Here is a 22,148-nt window from a genome sequence, read left to right as displayed (position 1 = left end):
AAGGTTTTTTGCAGTACTTTGATCCAAGCCCGAGGCGGGAATCGAACCCGCGACTTTTGGGTTGCCGGGCAGGTACTTTACCCACTCGGCTAGCCCGGTCGGCTCTAGACTTCCTTCTTCCAACTTTTTTAAATGGGCACTTAGGTACTCCCAGTGTTATTAATTCTTGTTAACACAGAAATCAGAGAACTAGAAATTTGGATTTCTAGTTCTCATTTGGAATACTGGACTTAACAAACTGTGGCAGCTGAAAGGTTTTCCAGTTTGGGCATAAACTGTAATGTATTAATTATAGTGCATTATGCTTTTGATCTCAAATGCTGCATTTTTATAGAGCATGATGCTTTCCATCCCAATTGTTGACACAAGTGCAATCCAGCATTTGTATCAACAATCACATTTCACGTTTAGTGCTTCTGCTTATTCAGTAAATGTAACTTAGCACTAACTGCTTTTGAAATTAACTATGTGACTAGTCATACAATACTTGTATGAGTTAGTAACTAACTGGACATCACTTTAGAACAGATGAGAGTAAAGAGAAACAGAAAATGTCCATTGTACCCACACTGGGCATTTTTTGCCTGATTTAGGTATTCTGGACTTCTGGTGCACATAATATTAGAAGCCCAAAATCAGGTTGGGAGCTGCCTGTTTACCACCAGTACCTGCATTTGTCCAGAGGGGCTCCCAGAAGGTCCTGAAGCAATTACATCACCCAACCCATTAAATTTGGGGGTGCATCACTTGAGTACAAGCTGGAAGAATGTATGGCTTGTTAAATCGTGGGTAACCTCTTCTATAAACGTTGTTTATGCACAACCAATTGCAAATACAACAGATTTAATCCCATACAAGTTGTTTTACACCATTATTGCTAGCAATTAGGGCTCATCAATTCTGTGATTACATATAATGGTGGCAAAATGAACTTAGTGAACTTTGTTATTATGTGCAAGAAACTGACTGAATTTGAAAACACAGTACATTATTAAAATCAGAATGTCAAATAAATTTATAAAGATGGTACATGCCTCATTATAATTATTTTTAAGAATAGTTAAAAATATTTTTATTCTCCAATGAAAAAGTTTTTTTTTTTTTTTTAAAGCATATTCACTGATAATACATTAGGCTTGTATTTAAAATTGATGTTACGTACATAACAACATCTTTTGTGACTCTACTTATTCATTTGTTTACATTTAACAAACTAAACTGTTATTTACATTTTTAACCATGAGAATTCAGCCAAGCAGTCAGTGCAAGAGTACAAGCATTCATTCATCTGTAGTTCAGCCTACGGCACTGCTAAATATGGTTATTTTTTTTTTTTATGTGAACCCCAAACATGAGAGGTATTAGAACCTATAGTACTTAGTACCATGCTTGGGTTGGAGGTTGAGAAGACGAAAGAAGATATATGTTGACATTGGACTTGAACTTCTGTAGACTGTAATTTTCTAGAAATATGTATGAAGGAAGGTTGTTCCAGAAAAACGGCAGTTGAAAATAAATGAGAAAGATGAAAAGTTCGTTCTGTGGGTTTGAAGTTGGACAGTAAATGGATGTTGGCTAGTGGTGGCACGTGTTCGGACTGTTTTGAAAGAGAGAGTGGGAATTATAGAAGCCAATTCAGAAGAACAGTGCCCATGGAAGTATCTGTACAAGATGCATGCAGCAGAAACAGTACGTCTATGAGAAAGCGAGTGGAGAGACTCTGTTAGAGATGAATCATTAATTAACCTAACTGCCCTCTTCTGAATGGAATCAAGTAGCCTGAGAGAGGTTTTGGGGGCACCACCCCAGATGTGGGAACAATATTCCATGGCAGAGCGGATTTGCGATTTATACAGAGTGAGCAGTTGTTTAGAAGAAAAGTAACGCCAAGATCGAAAGAGAAAACCAAGTTTTTTGGATGCAGAGGAAGCAATATTTGTAATGTGCTTGTGCCAAGAGAGATTAGAATAATTAGAATAAGGGCAGGGTAATCCCCAAAAGAGATATATAAGATTTCCAGTCAATGGAAGAAGGTCATTAATATACAAGAGGAAAAGAGTGGGGGAAAGAACTGAACCTTGGGGGGGGACACCGGCATTAGTGGAGAAGTTAGAAAACAGAGAGAGCCATCTACCATCACCCTCAGTGAGCAATCAGAGAGAAAACTGGATAACCAATTACTAAAAACAGTTGGCAAACCATAAGACGAAAGCTTGTTTAGAAGACCTTTATGCCAAACATGATCAAAAGACTTTGAGATGTCAAGAGCAACTACTTGTGTTTCACCGAACCTTTCCATTGAATTAGTCCATAAATGGGTAACATAAGCCAGAACATCACCAGTGGATTGACACTGACGGAATCCATACTGGCGATCGTTGACCAGACGGAAGGTTTCTAGGTAGTTTAAGAGTTGGCGGTTAATTGATTTCTCCATTACTTTAGAAAGAGTAGAAGTAATTGCAATGGGACAATAATTGGATGGGAGGGATTTGTCACCCTTTTTAGGAACTGACTGAATATGAGCAAATTTCCAAGCACAAGGAAAAGCACCTTTGGAATAAGAAAATGAAAAAAAGGCGGCAAAGAATAGGAGTAAGTTCAAGAGCACAGGTTTTGAGAACAAGTGGAGAAATACCATCAGGACCTGGAGCTTTCTTAGCATCGAGATTCATCAAAATCCTTCTGATATCCTTTTGACGGAAGACCACAGGAGGCATTGAATGGAGTGTGTTGGGAATGGTGGGAGGTGTTTTACCAAGATCATTAATACATGAGCTGGAAGAAAAATGGGATGCTAGCAGGTCAGCTTTATCCTTGTCTGAAGTGACAACAGAACCATCTGGTTTGGACAGAGGTGGGAGCAGAGATGGGCAAAAGTTGCAGCCAATAGCTTTGGCAAGAGACCAGAATGCTCGGCTACCATTAGGGCAAGAAGCAAGTTTTCTACTCTTAGCCTGTTCAAATTCTAGTTTGGACTGATTAATAACTGCTTTACAATTGTTGCGAGCTTTGGTGTAGGCAGAAAATGAAACTGAAGAATTAGAAAGAAGCCAATTATGATAAGCAACATTCTTCTCTCGAACAGCCTTAGCACATTTATTGGAAAACCAAGGTTTGGATAAAGGACGAGATTTTAAAGTGGAGTGTGGGATAAAGGATTCCATTCCTGCAAGAATAATTTCACTGACACGATCTGAGCAAACGTTGACATTAGAAGTTTTGAAACAGTAATCCGACCAAGGAAAAGAAGTCTCACAGGTCATCCCATTTTGCATTCTTGTAATGCCAAACAACATGAGGTTGGGAATAGCCATGAGATAAAGGTTCCATTGGAGAAGAGACAATCAACAAGTTGTGATCTGAAGTGCCTAAAAGACCTCTCACTTTGACCGTGTGCTTAGAAGTGTTGTTTGTGAGAAAAAGATCAAGCGTATTGGCTGTATGATTAGGATTGTCTGGTATTCTTGTAGGTAAATGAACAATCTGTGCTAGGTCATTAGTAATTGCAAAAGCCTCAGCATCTCAACCTGCTGAGTAGGTGTCACTAGAAAACAGAAGCCAGCTGGAGTTGTGAACATTAAAATCACCGAGGAAAATTACCCCACTGTTAGGAAAGTTGGACTGGAGAAAGTCAAGTTGCAAAGAGAGGAAGTCAAAGAGCTCCAAGTGATTAGTGGAGTTGGGAGAATGGTAGAGACAACAGATGAATTTGACACAATGAAGTAGAGAGATTTTAAGCCAGAGAAGATCAAAGAGAGGAGATTCCAAATTGCCAAGTCTCTGACAGGGAATATCAGAACGGACATATGCACAAGTACCACCTTTGAGGCGAAAGGAATCATACAGCAAATAATTTGGGCATCCGAGATGAGTAGTAGTTGAATCAACCGATAACTGAGATTCTGTCAGAAAAAGTACATGGGGTTTGGCAGACTGCAAGTGGAAATGGACATCGTTGAGATTAGAATTGAGACCACGTATATTTGTGAAATGAATTAGGAAGTGCTTGGGAGGTTTAGACCTTTTCGCAGATAAGCTTGCTCTATTAGTTTGACAATTCATGGTGTATTCAATAGTAAGAAAAAGTGGGTGGGACATGCTGTATGAAGTAATGAAATTTTTGGATATGGCGTACACGTGGTAAGAATATACCCAGATCCTTGACATAACGTGGCCTTGACAATGCTCCCCGCATACACACTACTCGGACTCCCTCCAGTCACTATCTGGCAGAGTAGAGGTAGCAAGATTATACACTAGCTGATCCGGAAGCCTCCTAGAGAGTTACCAACAGGTTCGGTCCAGTGTACTTACTAGTGGCTGGCCTGCGAACACCGTTTTAGAGCTGTACCCTCGAAATGTAAGGAATATTGGATTTCCCATGACGTTCATCATAACCTCAAAAGTCATCAATCATACTGCATGATAGAAGAGATAGGGAAGGGTTGACCGGAACTTAGCTCTAGAGACTAAACATGGGTTCCACCACTTCAAGCCTCCAATAAGCAAAGTGGCGGTATTTCACTGGTTGATGAGAGTCATCTACCACCTAGTACTGCCTGGTAACATAGAGGGGCGGCGTTCCTCCATGTGGTGTGGGCGCCACACCTTGACCCCTGCTTACGTTGGTTCACACCTGGGTGGTCACCCACCATGTACTTGTGCATGGAGATTATAACCAGGATTACTAACAGTCCCACCATCGTGAAGGTGCAAGCAGAGGATTTGGCTGTCACAGACCGTCCGGACTTCGCTGAAATTGGTTCCACTTGACTTGAGTGTCACCCGAATATCAGTTCCATCAGCATTTTAGACTCCCAGGTAGCAAGTACTGCTTGTCTGGCATATCTGAGGGAATGTTGATGACAACCTCAGGGACCGAAGTATCCTTGAAGTATTGAAGTATTCTTGGCAAAATTATTAGTTGCCAATTGAACTTGTCATTTTCAGAGCATAAACAGATTTTTCTTTTATATATATATATATATATATATATATATATATATATATATATAATCATAAATGTTTACAAATTGTAAATAAGTTTAGTTGTTAGAGCTTAATATTCACTGAAATGTGCATTTGATAGCCAGATGTGAGAAAATACATCTGTAAAAAAAAAAAAAAAAAAGTGCAGCCATTATCAACCCACTGCAGGATGGAAGCCTCCTCAACAATTCATGCTGAGGGAGATGGACCATAATCTTCCACGTTGGTCCAGTGCGGGTTGACAGATCGACCGTATTCAGCAGTCAGGGGCTTGAACCCCGGTCTACTCAAAGAGCGTGTGCTACTGCACTCCCGCTCTTGCCCACTCGGCTACGGAGGCTATCAAATTGGTAATAAAAATGAATTTAAACTTGAAATCTTGTTGAACAAAAATATGTTATACAACAGAAATATGAATGCACTCATAACACAGTGGGAAAAATGTCTGAATGTAATGGGCGAATGTTGAAAAATGGTGCCCTAATATGTTTTCATTTATGTGTCATTTTGTTGTTCTGTGATTAAATGTTGTTTCGAATGCTTCAAACATCATAGTAGCCATTTCTTTGTCATAGTTAAAATAACCTCATTAAAATTTCAGTTACCAAAATGAAATACAACACTTTCTTCTCCATTTACACACAAAAAAATTAACAATTGTTAACTGGTTGATAAAAGTTACTTACGTCATCCATTCCAGCCAGTTTTGTAATAACTTTATAGCTGTAGCCTTGATTTACTAAGAATCTCTGCCGCTTACGTGAATAATGCATTTCCATTGTATCTTGAGATACAAGTGAATAGAAAAATGCATTGTATTCTTCTGCCATTGCTCCTAATTTGTAAGAGATAGGAAAAAAGTAGCATTGCTCATTGTCAACCAGAGTTAAAATATAACCATAATGTTTCTAATATTAAGAGAAGTGAATTCTGAACTGAACTGAATATAATGGAATTGAATTAAATTAAAAGTCTATCCCAACAACCTCATCACTCTGCATATATTTTCAATGGAAATAATTTCAATGGAAAAAAAAAAAAAAGAATGCATAAATTAAGAAAAAAAATAATAAAAATCTTCAAAATTGTTTTAATTTAATGGCATTCAGAACTGTCTTTTACCTAAGTATGCTCAAAAGTGCAGTAATCTAATGCATATACATTTTCTGTGGCAATAACTAAGTCATTTTTACTTACATCATTTTAGCATACTATTTTGAAATATTTCATCCTCTATTATTTCAATAACAGTTGGATAGAAGCATACTCCATGTTACAGGTAAACCTAGCTCCTCCAGTTGGTGCTATAATGGAAGTCAAACCCATACAAACTGCTTCTGCTCCCCCCCTTGCATAAACTTCAATTGCAATGAAGGTTGTTGTTTGTTGTTTTGGTTTTTTTTAGGAGCATTAGCAACTAAGGCCATATTGCTCCGAGGGTATGCGGTGGTCATTCCCTGATCTTTCTGCATCCTCTGTATTTGGTGGTTACGGGCTCGAACCCCGGTCTAATCAAGAAGTGTATGCTACGCACTGCTGCTCCTGCCCACAGCAATGAAGGACTATTTTTTATTGACATGTTTTTTTTTTTTTCCATACAAAAATTGGTTTAAAATGAGTTTTAACCAAAGTGAGTTGGTTAAATGAGTGAAAGCATAAAAAAAATTTAGGGAAAACCAAGGACCACAGGAACAGTGAATTATTAATTTCAAAAAAATCAAGTACTAATTTAAAAACTTCTTGACTGTTAGTTGGTATCAGGTAAAATATGATCCAAAAAAACTTTGTCATTGTGAGAGATGCACAATAATGAAGACTGGAAGAAGGGCAACTTCTCATCCAAGGTCATAACATAATAGTCTATTTTTTTTTTTGGTATCCAAGATGAATAATTATCTATGTTTTTGCATTACTCAAAACCCTATATTAGATCAATCAGATCATATTACAGGTGCCTAGACTTCAGATGCTGCAGTTTTCAGAACTTAAACCTTTCTCAGTAAGAGCACCCCTTTGTTCCCCTCACCAATTCTGCTGCTCTTCTCTGTACTCATTTCAGCAGCTCTACATCCTTCCTAAAATTAGGTTTTCAGACCTGTATGCAGTACTCAAGGTGTGGTCTGACCACTGCCCTATACCAGTGGTGTCCAACCTATACCCTGTGGGCCAAATCCGGCCTGCAAATAATTTTTATATGGCTTGCACAGAAAGTGAACTAAAACAGCATTGAGTATGAAGAAAAAGTAGTGTATGGTGTGCAAGGAGACTGTGTCAGATTTTAAAGGATATAATTTAAAATGACACTATGATATCAAGCATGAATCTTATGATCAATATAAAGGAGTGTTGCAAAAAGAAGTGTCCAATGTTACAAAACAAATTAAGAAAACAACACTGAAAACGTACCAGTCAAGAAATTTATCTGCTGTAAGTGGCAGTTATCAAGTTGCGCATTTGATTGCTTTTGAAAGTTTAACCGTTCAGTGATGATGAATTTGTTAAACATTTGTTAAAAGCTGTGGAAGAAATTTGTCCAGAGAAATGAACAATGATACAGACATTAGTTTGTCTCGACAAACAATTATGAGAAGAGTAGAAGATATTGGAAAGTTTTTGTTCGAACAACTTTTGAAAACATAAAAACAAATGAAATATTTTAGTGTGGCACTGGAAGACAGTACTGATGTAAATGACACATAGCCTTAACCACCTTCAACAGTTATAATCTGAAGCTGAATATGAAGTTGTAATTTTACGTTGTGCAGTGAGATGGCTCAGCCATGGCAAAGTGTTATATCGTTTCTTCAAACTGCATCATGAAATTGATATTTTTATGACAGAAAAAGGGAAACCAATAAAACAACTATCAATATGCAGTGGCTGTTTGATCTTGTAATTCTTACAGACATTTCTAGTTATTATTTAAATGCTCTTAATTTAAAATTACAAGGTAAAGAAAAATTGGTCTCCGATTTGTATAGTGAAATCAAATAATTTCGGAATAAGTTCATATTATTTAAATCCCAAATTGAGTGAGATAATTTAGTTTACTTTGAAGGTTGTATCGAGCTAAAAGAGAAACACGTATTTCCAAAAAAATTGTTGCTTCTCATTATTATATTTACTTTTTGACGAGTTTGAAAGTTGATTTGCTGATATAAGATCTGAAAAAGACATAAGCTTGTTTGAGAATCCATTTACTTCTATGGCTGGAAACTAAAAGCCCAGCTTGCAATTTGAACATATCGATCTTCAAGCCAAAACATGGTTCAAAAATAAGTATATGGACTGCGAAAATAAACTTGAATTGTACAAGGCTCTCCAATCTGAAGATTTTCTGCTAATAAAATTTTCCAATATTTTCAATTTTAGGTGTATAATTATATTTATTTATTCACCTTAATACTGAAAAGCAGTGATCCTTTGTCCTTTTCAAGTTGTAAATTTTCGAAAGTGAACATTTAAAAGTAAGGCATTTTTTAAAAAATGCAAGAGTAAAGTATTTTTTTTAAAAAACAAAAGTCATTTTGATAATTTCAATAAAATCTAAAAAAAACAAACTGACATAGCTTTGTTGCACATAAGTGTTGGGACCTTGAATTTTTTATATATAGCATGAGAAACAGTAACATGAAAACAGAAACTACCTTTTATATGTAACCAGATATGGAAAATGAAAATACTAATTTTTCTCGAATCAATCAGTACAGCCTGCAAAACAAATTAACTTTCACTGCCTTATACAAAGAGATAATCACCTCCTTAACCGTGCTAGCAAAGTTCCTGTATATCATTGACAAACCCCATGACCTGCTCTGGCAGCCTGCCTGTACTGCACTGAAAACTTCATATCTGCACAATTACCCACAGTTCTTTTCATTCTCCACTACCATGAATGTAGTATTGCACAGTTGGTACATTACTCTGGAATTACTGCTAGCCATATATAGTACACTGAAAGGACAAAATTCATGGGATACCTGGTTCCTGGGCAATGTGACGCTGTCACCCTTCTTGCTAGTGGATGAACCCTCCGCTTGGCAGGTATATAGATACACTGCATTTATGTAAATGGTAATTCGATGTCAGTACGGATAAACGTCGTGAGTTAACCGACTTTGAAAGACGGATGATAGTGGATGCCTGACACAAGGGTCCCTCTATTGTGAATGTGGTACAGAAATTGAACTATCCCTCTTCGACAGTATCAAGGGTGTATCAGGAATATGCCATTTCTAGAAAAAACAACTCATTGTGGACAGCACTGTGGGCGGAGAAAGGTGGTGGATGAATGTGGGCATTGACATGTCTCTCGTTTCAGCCAACTGGAGAGCAACAGTGGCATAAATCACCGTCAACTTCAATGAGGGAGGTGCCAGAAACTTCTCCACCAAGACCATCAGGTGATCATTAACCAGAATACGTTTTGGGAGCCGCTGACCCAGAGTCCCATTGTTAACATGACGACACAGGACTCTATGCCTCAACTGGGCAAAAGAACATCGGCACTGGACCTTGGATGATTGGAGATGGGTCTCCTAGTGCAATGAGTCCTGTTTCCAGTTATTTCAAGTAGACAGGAGGGTGCGTATCTGGCGGAAACTGCAGGAAGCTGTGCACGCATCATGCCCACAAGAAACTGTTCAGGCAAGTGGACGGTCGGTAATGATCTGGGGTGTGTTCAACTGGCACACGATGTGACCTCTGGTAGGTCTAGACGCATCTCTGAACAGTCCAGGTTCCGTGTCCATCCTTGCAGACCATCTGCATCCCTTCATGGTCACTGTATACCCACTGGGCAATGGACTCTTCCAGCAGGACAATGTGCTCCCCACGTAGCAGTGGTGACTAGAACATGGTTCTAAGAGCATTCCGTAGATTTTACCACCATGGAATGGTCTCTCCGTTCACCAGACATGAACCCTGTGGAGCATCTTTGGGATGCTGTGGAAAGGTCCGTTCGAGCTATGGAGCCTCCACCCAAGAATGATGAATTATAGACAGCGGTGCAGCAAGCATGGATGGAAATACTTGTGAAACACTTTCATGAACTAGTGGACTCAATGCCTTGCTGTGTGATTGTCCTTATCTGGGCATACCCATTTCTAAGTAGGTATACCATGATTTCTGTCCACTCAGTGTACTTTGCATTTGTCAATGTTAAACTTCATTTGCCACTTCTCAGCCCATCTGTCCAACTTTTCTAGATCCTATTGCAGCAGTGTACTGTCATTACTGTCAATAACAATCCTACCAACCTTTGTATCATCTGCAAACTTGGACATGAAGCCTGATATATTTTCAACAATATCATTGATAAATACAGAAATAATGGGCACAACTCTTAACCCTGGGGACTCCACTGATAACATTAGTACATGAAGAGCAGTGTCCATTGATTACCACTCTCTGTTTTCTCCAACACAGCCATCCCTTTATCCATAGCAGCAACTTGCCCATAATGCCATACAGCTACATTTTGTACAGCAGTCTTCCAAATCAAAAACTTTATTTTGATTTGGAAGACTCAAAAACTTTCAAAAAACTTTCCTGAAATCCAAGTATATGTTATCAAAATAATTTTTTGCATACAGTTCCTTTGTGACCACATCATAGTATTCAATCAAATTGGTCAGCCAAGACCTCCCTTTAACAAACCCATGCTGTGTCTTAACTATTACTGCAATCTTGTCTAGATGATCCTGCAATGCATCTTTAACCAGTGATTATTTTTCCATTTTACCATTATTTTTCCTGGAACACAAGTTAAACTTACGGGTCAGTAATTACTTATGTCACCCTTTGATCTCCATTGTGAATTAGGGATACATTTACACATCTCCAGTCTGTGGGGCTCACCCCTGAATCCAAGGATGTACTCATAATTATAGCTAAGGGTTTGCTTACTTCCTTTGCTGCCTCCCTTAATATAACTGGATAGATCCCACCTACACCAAGTTCCTTCCTATGTTTATCTTCAACAATTTCTTCTCCACTTTTCTCTCAGTTATTACAAAATCATTTAGCTCCCTGTTAGAGCATGATAACTTATGGCCTCCACTTCCCTACAGAATTCCTCATGTGTGAATGTAGCAACAGAAATCGCACTGGCCAGGCCAGCTGCAGCTGGTGTCAGACATGTCCCCTCCGAAGAAGGGGACATGTCTGTAGGGTAAAAAGATAGGTTTCCTGTTAGGATGTTTACTGCAGTCTAATCTGGGAGGACTGTTATAACAACACACACTCTACATGCACCGAGTTCAATTTAACACCTGTCATAATTACATTTACACAATTACACTGTAAATTTACACAATTTATACAATTGGATTTTAACAAGGCATTTGACTCAGTCACCTCAGGAGAGGTTACTTCATAAGCCAGAACATGTTGGGATTACTGGAAAAATTCTAAGATGGACTGCTGGGTGGCTGCAGAACAGAAGGCAGAGGGTTGTGATTAATGGATGTTCTTAAGCTGGTGTCAAGTCAGAAGTGGTGCCTCCGTAGCCAGGTGGGCAGGAGCAGCAGTGTGTAGCACACGCTTCTTGATTAGACCGGGGTTCGAGCCCGTCATCACCAAATATGGAGGATGCGGAAAGGTCAAGGAATGACCACCGCATATCCGTGGAGCAATGTGCCCTTAGTTGCTAATGCTCCTAAAAAAACCAAACAACAACAAGTCAGAAGTGGGGTCAACCAGGGATCGGTTCTTTAACCACTGTTTCTGATTTTCATCAACAACATCAATGATAGGATAGAAGTCTTGAAGCCAACATTTGCAGACTACAAAGATTGGTAGAGTAGTTAATGATTAGTACCAAGCAGCACGAATTTCCCTCAGCATGAATTGTTGAGGAGGCTTCCATCCTGCAGTGGGTTGATAATGGCTGCACTTTACTTTTTTTTTTTTACCAAGCAGCACTCCATCATGACGACTTGAACAGGCTGCAAGAATGGTCAGAAAAGTGGCAGCTATATTTTAATGCAGCAAAATGTAAGGTCTTACACTTGGGGAATAGCAAACCCAAAATAAATTATACATGTGATTTGTTAGTTATTTGATTTTTAGAAGCATTAGCAATTAAGGCCATATTGCTAAGGGAATATGCGGTGGTCATTCCCTGAACTTTCCACATCCTCCATATTTGGTGATGACGGGTTCGAACCCCGGTCTAATCAAGAAGTGTCTGCTACGCATTGCTGCTCCTTCCTACCTGGCTACAGAGGCGCCTATACACGTGGTGTGGTTGAATTAAAAACAGTAGAGGAAGAAAGGCATTTGGGAGTTATAATACAGGCAGCCAGGAAAGCCCATGGTGTTCTATCGATGATTAATCGAACATTATCCTGCTGAGATATGGAGGTCACAATCCCACTGTATAAGGAAATTGTAAGACTACATTTGGAATACTGTGTTCAAGTATGGAGACTCCATCTGAACAAAGACATTGAGCTCCTTGAAAGGGTCCAAAGACGAGCAACTTGCATGGTGAGGTTGGCAAATTGGCAACCACATGAGGAAAGACTCCAAATATGTGGGCTAGAGAGCTTGGCAACCAGGCACCTCAGAGGTGACCTGATTGAGGTTTATAATGTTCATAGCCTTAACCACCTTGACACATAGCCTTAACCACCTTCAACAGTTATAAGCTGAAGCTGAATACGAAGTTGTAATTTTACATTGTGCAACCACATGACCTCCCTTTAACAAACCCATGCTGTGTCTTAACTATTACTTGAATCTTGTCTAGATTATCCTGCAATGCATCTTTAACCAGTGATTCCATTATTTTTCCCGGAACGCAAGTTAAACTTATAGGTCTGTAATTACTTGTGTCACCCATTGATCCCCTTTGTGAATTAGGGATACATTTACACATCTCCAGTCTGTGGGGCTCGCAGACATCTCCAGTCTGTAGGGCTCTAGCCTACTAAAGATGGTAGGTTATGCGCCTACCATGGTCGTAACGGGGAATCATGGTTCGATTCCGGAGAGGAAGCCTGAGAAACGGCTACCACATCCAAGGAAGGCAGCAGGTGCGCAAATTACCCACTCCCAGCACAGGGAGACAGTGATGAAAAATAACACTACGGGACTCTATTGAGGCCTCTTAATTGGAATGAGTACACTCTAAATCTTTTAACGAGGATCTATTGGAGGGCAAGTCTGGTGCCAGCAGCCGCGGTAATTCCAGCTCCAATAGCGTATTATTAAGGTTTATTATCTATAATATGTTATATTAATATATAATATATTAATTACATATATTAATATATTAAATATATATCATATTAACCCCTCTGAGAGGGGTTAGTAAAATGAAGGAAGTTTGGAATTTTCACTGTTATAGAGAATTCCAAAACTTGTGGGCATAAATTCAAATTATAGGGGAAGAGGTTTAGACTAGATTGTATGCTTTCACAGGTAGTTGAGGCTAGCAGTTTGATAAATTCAAATTACTTGAACTTCACACAACACAACGGCAACCACCAAGGCAGAATGTGCTAGTCCCAAAGGAACTAGTTGTTGTCGGTGGCTCTATTATCAGGGAAACGGGGAACATGTTGTGCAAAAAGGATAGGTGGAATAGGACCAGGGTATGTCTGCCAGGGGCAAAGGTTGATGACGTTGAAGAGCAGATATCATCTTTTAAGGGCTTGTTTGTTTGTTTGTTTGGGTTTTTTGGCGCATTAGCAACTACGGCTATAATGCGCCAAGACTAGGTAATATTTAAATAATTTTTTTTTCTTTTTTAAATTCTTGGTGGCCTAATTAGTAAGGCCACCATGTCCAGATATATAATAACAAAGATATAAAAAATAAATCAATAAAGACGTAACAATAACATAAATTAAACACAATTAAAAACTTTTATTGATTTAAAATAGCTAAAAACAGCAGACACGTTGTCATTGTCGGATAAAATCTGACTGAGTGTATACGGCTCAGTCAGATGGTTAAAAGCGGTAAAACGGATATTGCTAAAATCTGGACAGTCAATTAAAAGGTGTCTAATCGTTAAAATTGTGCCACAGGACACACACATAGGAGGGTCATCAGCCCTCAGCAAAAAAGAATGAGTCAAATGACTATGTCCTATGCGGATCCGAGCAAGAACAACTTCCTCCTTACGATTCCTGCGCAGACTAGACTGCCACGGTTCAATTACAGGCTTTATACAATATAGTTTATTGCCAGTCTGTCCATTCCACGAGTCCTGCCATTGGGAGTGTATGTTTTGGTGTATTATTTGCCTGTAGTCTGTATAGGGGACTGACAGGCAGCGATTATTATAGGGAATTGCTGATTTGGCTGCAGCGTCAGCCAAATCATTTCCCCTAATCCCAATGTGGCTGGGAATCCAGCAGAAGCAGATATCGTATTCACGTTCACTGAGGAAGTGAATCTTCTGCTGAATACTAGACAGAACTGGATGAGGATTATACCTCACAGATATCAAAGCCTGTAACACGCTGAGAGAATCGGATTATAAAATGAACCGTTGGTATTGGCATTCACTAATGTGATCCAAGGCTAACTCTATAGCATGCAGCTCTGCAGTAAATATACTGCATTCAGTGGGAATCTGCTCTGATGTAGTGCTGTCTGTAAAGACAGCAGCAGATCCCACATATGATTCCGACTTCGAGCCATCTGTTTAAACTGGCGCGAAGTCAGAATGTTCAGCTCGGTGTGCTGAAAAAAGCTGCAGGTAGACCGACGGTGGAGTGTCCGACTTTCCCCAATTTCTAAGGGACAAGTCACATGCCGGGACATGAGCACACAAGGGTGGAAAGGGTTGCTTTGGTGTTTGGGCAACCTTGTCTACCTTGATATTAAGTTCTTTGAGTAGCTCTTGGAGACGAATACCAAAAGGACGATTGGCAGTCTTACGGGTATTGTATAAATTTTCCCATCGTGGCTCAAAAACGAATGGCCACGTAGGATGGTCTGGCAGGGATTTCAGTTTTAAAGCGTACTTTAAAGACAACTGCTTACGTCGAAGCGATAACGGTGGTTCGTTTGCTTCGACGTATAAGCTCTGGACAGGAGATGTTCGAAATGCTCCAGTAGCAATACATATAGCCTGATGATGGACAGGGTCCAGCCATCGAATGGCACTGTCTCTGGCTGAAGAATATACTTGGGACCCATAATCTAATTTGGATCGCACAAGTGCACGGTAAAGCCGTAGAAGGGTGCATCGGTCTGCACCCCAAGATAAAGAGGAGAGCGAGCGGAGCATATTAAGACCTCTTGTGCACTTTGTGCGGAGTTGACGAATATGATCCAAAAACGTCAGTTTTTTATCGAATATGAGTCCCAAGAATTTTGTGTTCGCCGCTACTGGAATAGCATTTTGTCCGAGCCTTAATTCAGGTTCAGGATGAAGATTACGCTTGCGACAAAAGTGTACGCAAACGGTCTTCTCCGGCGAGAACCTGAAGCCATTAGCAAGTGCCCAGGAATTCAGACTATCAATGGCTTTCTGCAGTTGTCTTTCGATAACCCTCATGTTGCACGACTGGCAAAAAATGCTAAAGTCATCAACATAGAGGGCACTGTGTACAGTTGGAGGAAGTTGTTCAGTGATGGAATTTATTTTGATGGCAAAAAGCGTGACACTTAATACTGATTCTTGTGGTACTCCCTCCTCTTGGCTAAAGGAGCGAGAGAGTGAGGACCCCACATGAACTTGGAACGATCGATTGGCTAAAAAGTTTTGAATAAAAAAGGGCAGATGCCCTCTAAGGCCTAGGCTATGTAAATCTTTTAAAATGCCAAATCTCCAAGTTGTGTCATACGCTTTCTCCATGTCAAAGAACACCGACACCAAGTGTTCGCGTTTTAGGAAAGCATCCCGGATGGATGCTTCCAATCTAACAAGATGGTCCAAAGCGGACCGGTTCCTTCGGAAGCCGCACTGGATTTTGGAGAGAAGGTTGTTTGATTCTAAGTACCATATTAAACGGGAATTAACCATTCTCTCCAGGATTTTGCACAGACAGCTAGTCAGAGCAATAGGACGATAATTGGTGGTGATTTTTGGATCCTTTCCTGGCTTAGGAAAGGCAAGAACGATTGCCTTTCGCCAGGAGTCTTTTAAGGGCACAAAAGGTGATATTGTTGTACACACTGGCACTAAAGCCACGAGTCAGGGTTGAATTTGAAAGTGTCTGCAATTCTGCCCAGATACAATAGGAGGGAGTATATGATGAGAGCCTTGTTGATCAATTTGGCCCTGGAGAGAAGGTGCAAGGCTCAAGGGATAGAATATTTCTCAGCCTGGTCTGTGTTTGTTAACAGGAGAGACTGCTTCTACAGGGATGGGATACACTTAAATAGAAAGGGTGCAAAAATATTTGCTGATGCTATCGAGTCAGTGTTAGGTAGGTTGAAATTGCTAGCTTGGGGGGATATATGAACTAATAGATTAAGAGTAGCCACTGGCAGAGGTGAAAGTGATTCTTGCACTGTTTCTATTGGAATGAGTAGCAGCCTGAAAAACAAGATATAGGGGATTCCAGAAACTGCTGGGAGTCATTGGGGAACAAACCAATACATGGGCTGTGTTAGGATAGCTAAGAATAGGAACAGGTGCATGTATACTTGTGTGTACACCAATACTAGGAGTTGGTAATTAAATTAGATGAATTTGAGGTGTTGGTCAAAACATCAAAGGCAGATATTGTTGGGATATCAGAGACGTGGTGTCAAAGATATAAGGAATGCAGAACTGGAATTTTGGGAGTACAACGTGTATAGGAAGGATAGACAGGATAGGAAGGGAAGAGAGGTTATGCTATTAGTTAAGAAACACAAAAAATCAAAGGAAGTACAGCCAGTCGACATGGTTGGACAGTACACTGTTGAGTCAGTTTTGTGTGACATAAGCACTGGTAAAGCAAAATTGAGTAGGAGTGTGTTATAGGCCCAGTGTCGGATTTACATATGCGCTGACCAGGCTGCAACCCAGGCCTCCTGCCACTAATGGAAATATTTCTGTAATCATGTTTTCATTATTCCTTAAGTGCTTTACTTCCACACACACTATACTCACCAAGAGAAATATATTTGTAAGTTTATGTCTTACAGTTTCGTGATATTTTCAGGTTTCCGTTGCACTTGTACCGTGTATAACAATCCCTCATTTGCAAATTCAGCAATAATAATTAATGATTTATTGTTGTCGATTTTATAACCTTTATGTGAATAAATCATGGATAATTATTTTTTAAATTAGTACCAAAAAACCGGTATTTTTGTATCAATACCGGGATTTCAATATTGATTCCGGGATCCCGAATACTAGGTATTCGAGATCCCGGAATCTCGGTATTGTAAGCCCCAGTGAAGAGGTTATCCAGTTGTTAGCTAATAAAGTTCGAGAATCAATACTGAGTGACATCAAACAAGCAGGTTATTTTTAGTTTATCAGTCAATTCAACCCTTGATGTTTCCCCACGTTGATCAACTTACTGTCATGATTAGATGTTTCTCCTAGTGATGGATTACCAGTTGAATGCTTTCTGAGTTTTTTTTTAACTGAAAGATCACACTGGTGAAAGTATGGCTGAGCTGATACTGAACTAATTCAGTGAAATTGAAATAGATTTCAATAAATGTAGAGGACAATACAGCCAATATGGCTGGAAAGTATAATGGCATTATAAAAACATAATGAAAGTATAAAAACAAAAAATTCTGGAAAGGAACAAGTTTGCAAAGTTTATTCTATGCGCTTGACATTCCCTAAATCTAGTTGGATGAACTGCAGGTGAGTCATGCCTGGATGCAGTGAATTTTTTTGGCACAATAAATGAGCTTTTGTTTTTTCTCAGCTTCTACAAAAAGATGGGCAGTGCTAAAAAATTTCTTGACTCCTAGGTTAAAAGTTCCTAAACATTTATCAGACACAAGATGGGAGGCTCACTCCAAAGCTACTGCAGCTATTAGCAAAAGTTATGCTAACATTGTTGAAGCCCTCAGTCATATTTAGTGTGATGAAACTGAAAAAGGAGATACTAGATGACAGGCTGAAAATCTTCAGCAGAAAATGGAAGAATTTGAATTCATTTTTATGCTTCACCTTTGGACACATTTGCTAGATCAATTTCATAAAGTTAACAAAGACACTCCAAAGTTTGCAAATTTCATTGAACACATATGCAAATATTTACAGCTCACTTTTGCAGTTTGTATCAAACATACGGGCTAATTTTGATGAAACTGAACAGCAAGCAAAATTTACTCTACCGGATGTAGAGTACAAAACTGTCAAAAGAAGGCAGAGAGTACAAAAAAAAAAAAAAAAAAAAAAAAAATACTAATGGGACAGCACCCAAAGCCTTAGACAAACTTTCTCCAAGAGAAAAGTTTAGGGTAAATTCATTTATCCTTGTCATGGATGCTCTTGAAGCCAACCTAGACGGAAGTGCAACAGTGTATAGGAGTGTAGCTGGCAATTTTTCATTTTTGGTGAACCTGCAAGCAACCAAGGAACAGATTCACAATGGCATTGAGATATTGATGCAAGAGTATCCAAAGGATGTTGATCTTAGTCTAGTCGATGAACTCTTGCATTTCCACCTGTACATCAAACCTTGAAAAAGAAAATTTCAGCCACCAAGATATGAATCAAATAATATTCCAGAAGAAAATTCGGACAGCTTTTCCAAATGTTGAAACAATTTTCAGATTGTTCCTGTGTTTGATGGTTACTAATTGTACTGGCGAAAGATCATTTTCTAGACTAAAAAGGATAAAGAATGATCTACACTGAACAATGTCCCAAGGTTGGTTGTCTGATCTAAGTATTCTCTGCATAGAAAATGATAAACTGCGACTTATTGATTTTAATGATATAATTGATAAGTATGCATCCAAAAAAAGCTCAAAAGAAACTGTTCTGATTTTGTATACAGAGTCCAGTCACAATATTATGACCACCCCCAATGCAGACATCACACACACCTAGTGAATCATTCAGCACACTTGTCAAACGCAAGCATATAAGGTTTGATGTTTGGCATCCGTGAACACAGTAACAGCCTCTGTCATGGGCAAAGCACGCGACCTGGAAAAAGACATGATCATCGACTATTGGGCCAGGGGTGCCAGAATTTCTGAAACAGAAATTCTGGCAGACTTTGTGAAATGCTCACGTGCTGCAGTAGTGAAAGTGTGTCAAGACTGGACAAATGGGACAGTTTTGATGACCCAATGTGCTAATTGTGGAGCCTCATGCACCATCGATCCCAGAGGTGAACATCGGCTGAAACGGTTGGTCAGGACCGATCGGCATGCTACTGTTGCTCAACTGGTCGTCCAAATTAATAGTGGGGCCACCAGAAAGGTCTCAAACATGACAGTGCAGCAAACCCTGTTGTGCATTGGGCTCTGGAGCAGAAGCTTGGTGACAGCACCCATGCTGATGGCCATTCATTGGAAACAACACCGTCAGTTTGCACAGCAATACCAACACTAGACCCCAGCCGAGTGGATGGATGGTGGTGTATTAGGCGTGAAACCTCTGAGAACAGACACCCGGACACGACTGTTGACAGAAGGCAGTCTGGTGGGGGCGGCGTTATGGTCTGGGGAATGTTTTCATGGCACGGCTTGGATCCGCTGATACTGCTGGAAGGCACCCTGAATGCAAATGGTTACCTATTGATCGTTGCCAATCAGGTATATCCATACATGTTGATCGTGTTCACTGGGGGTGATGGTATCTATCAGCAAGACAATGCGCCGAGCCATGCCATGTCACCAGAATTGTCCGTAAGTGGTTTGAGGAGCATGAAGAAGACTTCAAGCTACTCCCTTGCCCACCAAATTCCCCAAATCTTAACCAATGAAAATCTATGGGACCACCTCAATCGACACATGAGACGGATGGATCCTCCACCAAGCAACCTACAGAAATTCTAGGGTGCACTGCAGTCTGCATGGTCACAGATACTCATAGCAACCTTCCGCGGACTTATTGAGTCCCTCCCATGGTGGCTGGTTGCGGTGCATGCTGCGAAAGGTGCATATTCTGGATACTAGGTAGGTGGTCATAATAATGTGACTTGACCCTGTATAGTGTAATGTTATAAAATAGCTATGCTTCTCCTATGAATGTTCTGTGTGAACGTCTTCATTAATTCCATACTTTTGTAAACTTATTAAAGGTTATAATTTTATAAACAATCTTTTTATCAATGCTAAATTTCAGCAATGTTCTACTTTCATTGAGTAGATAAAGAAAGAATGAGGTTTTCTTACTCATGATCAGATGCTATTAATTTTGGGCCTCCCAAGGTCTCCAATTGCTTTAACACGTTGATTGCTGCGTTGGCCGTATATGTCCTACACATTACGTTTTTCAGGCGCCGTGTTGGACCTATATTGCCAACGCCCAGTTTCAGTGGGAGCTGCATTGGCTGTATTGCGCTGACGATTGTTGGAAATTTACGTTATTTTTGAAAAGCGTGGCCTCCGATGTTACATATATGATGGAATTTGCATGCCGCTATGAGAAAAAATAAGCAAGTAACTGGTCATTATTTAAAAATTCTTTATTATTACAAATTTTATAATTACAAAATTATGAAGATTTATGGTGTTGTCCAAATCACTCCAAACACATGAAAGGCTGATGAATACAGTTGGGCAATATGTTGAAACTCTTTTTCCCTTTCTGCTAGCAACTGATCTTCCTTCTGACTCTCTCAATTTTGCATAACAAAAAATGCACATCCTTCTAACTTTCTTGTTGTTTGTGTCAATTTTTGTCGTTAGTATATATGAGTGTTACCATATTTTGGCTTTTCACATTTCTCTTTCCGTTCTGTATATAGCAAATCCATAACTACCTCTTCCCAAAAGCTTCTTATTTTTATTTGTTTTCGCATAGCACTCTTGCATACCACGTACGCATTGACAAGTGATATTCTGAGTATATATTCTATCACTAATTTCCGGTACCACTTTACCCCCTTTCTTAGCGTTGTTGCATACAAACCCATTTGATCCGACAGATAAATGCCTGTCTTTCCCTTATTATAAGCTAGAATAGGAAGTGATTTTTTTTGCTTTTTCTGACTTCCTTTAACTGGTGTAGGGTCCATCAGTCAATTTCTGGGGCATGCTTTGTTTTTAGTAGTCTCACCTCTCAAGCATCTAGCCACTTTAGAATAATAATTCCATTTTTTTCCCCCTTGGCGATCTTTATTTAGCTTTGAATACACGACTTCTTTGGGCATAAATTTTTTATTCACTCGTAATGTACCAACAACGTGAGTTTTTTTATGAAGAAACGATAATGCCTGATGGTAGCTGGTATAAAAGTTGTCTACGTACAAGGTGCAACCTTCATTTAGAAGTCCTTGCGATAACTCTTCGCAGACCTTTGCAGCTAAACCTACAGATTTTATATAATTTTCAGATTTACCCGAATAGATCTTGCTCAACCAGGTATATCCTTCAGTGGAACATAACTTGAACAGCTTGATTCCATACCTGTGCGCTTTATTTGGAATATACTGTCAGAACAGACCACCCCTCCAAGGAATAAGAGTTTCGTCAATGAAGAAATCTTCGCCAGGGAAAAATATTTTTTGACATTTTGGCTGCAAAACATCTATCAGGTGTTGTATATTACTAAGCCTGTCCCTTGGAATAGCGGTTTCATTGTCTGAAAAGTGAATGAGGCGCAACAACAATTCAAATCTGCTGTGAGACAATTTTTGTTACAAAATTATTTTTATAGATAGGTTTGGTTGACCAGTAAGACGCAATACTGTCCAATCTTACTAGTCCCATCCACATAAGAAGCCCGAAAAACTTTCTCATCTCATCAGCAGTTGTTGAAACCAACTTTTTTAGACAACTCTGCCACGAAGCTTGGGTATTCTGAATTTTACGTACGGCATATCTGTTTGTTTCTGTTACAATAAGATTTATTACTTCTTCATAAAAAAAAAAAAAAAAAAAAATGAAAATGCCTCAAGATGAGTCCCGATTTTCCTGTAAAATCAAATCTTTTTTGGCATCCTTCATATTCAGTCCATTCAATAGCGTCATTTGTTTCAGTCGTTTCAATCTCAGGTTCTTCGGTATTTTCAAACTGCTCATCTGTGTTTTTTTTCCCATCCAGTCTTGAA

At 39.4% G+C, this 22,148-nt stretch overlaps 1 protein-coding gene across 6 annotated transcripts in view; it reads right to left on the bottom strand.

The window, feature by feature from the left end:
* The window catches only part of hay (ATP-dependent DNA helicase hay), a 461,732-nt gene that overhangs the window by 33,237 nt on the left and 406,347 nt on the right, over window positions 1-22,148 (bottom strand). For all 6 annotated transcript variants that reach the window (XM_090382541.1, XM_090382513.1, XM_090382523.1 and 3 more), the window contains one exon: window positions 5,679-5,827. In XM_090382541.1, the coding sequence (XP_090238667.1) occupies window positions 5,679-5,827 (149 nt within the window). The remainder of the gene's footprint in view (window positions 1-5,678; window positions 5,828-22,148) is intronic.

Source organism: Mastigoproctus giganteus, chromosome 1 (assembly GCF_048544385.1).
Source record: "Mastigoproctus giganteus isolate SK-2022 chromosome 1, ASM4854438v1, whole genome shotgun sequence".
NCBI lineage: Eukaryota > Metazoa > Arthropoda > Arachnida > Uropygi > Thelyphonidae > Mastigoproctus > Mastigoproctus giganteus.
This window is presented reverse-complemented; position numbering and strand designations above follow the sequence as displayed.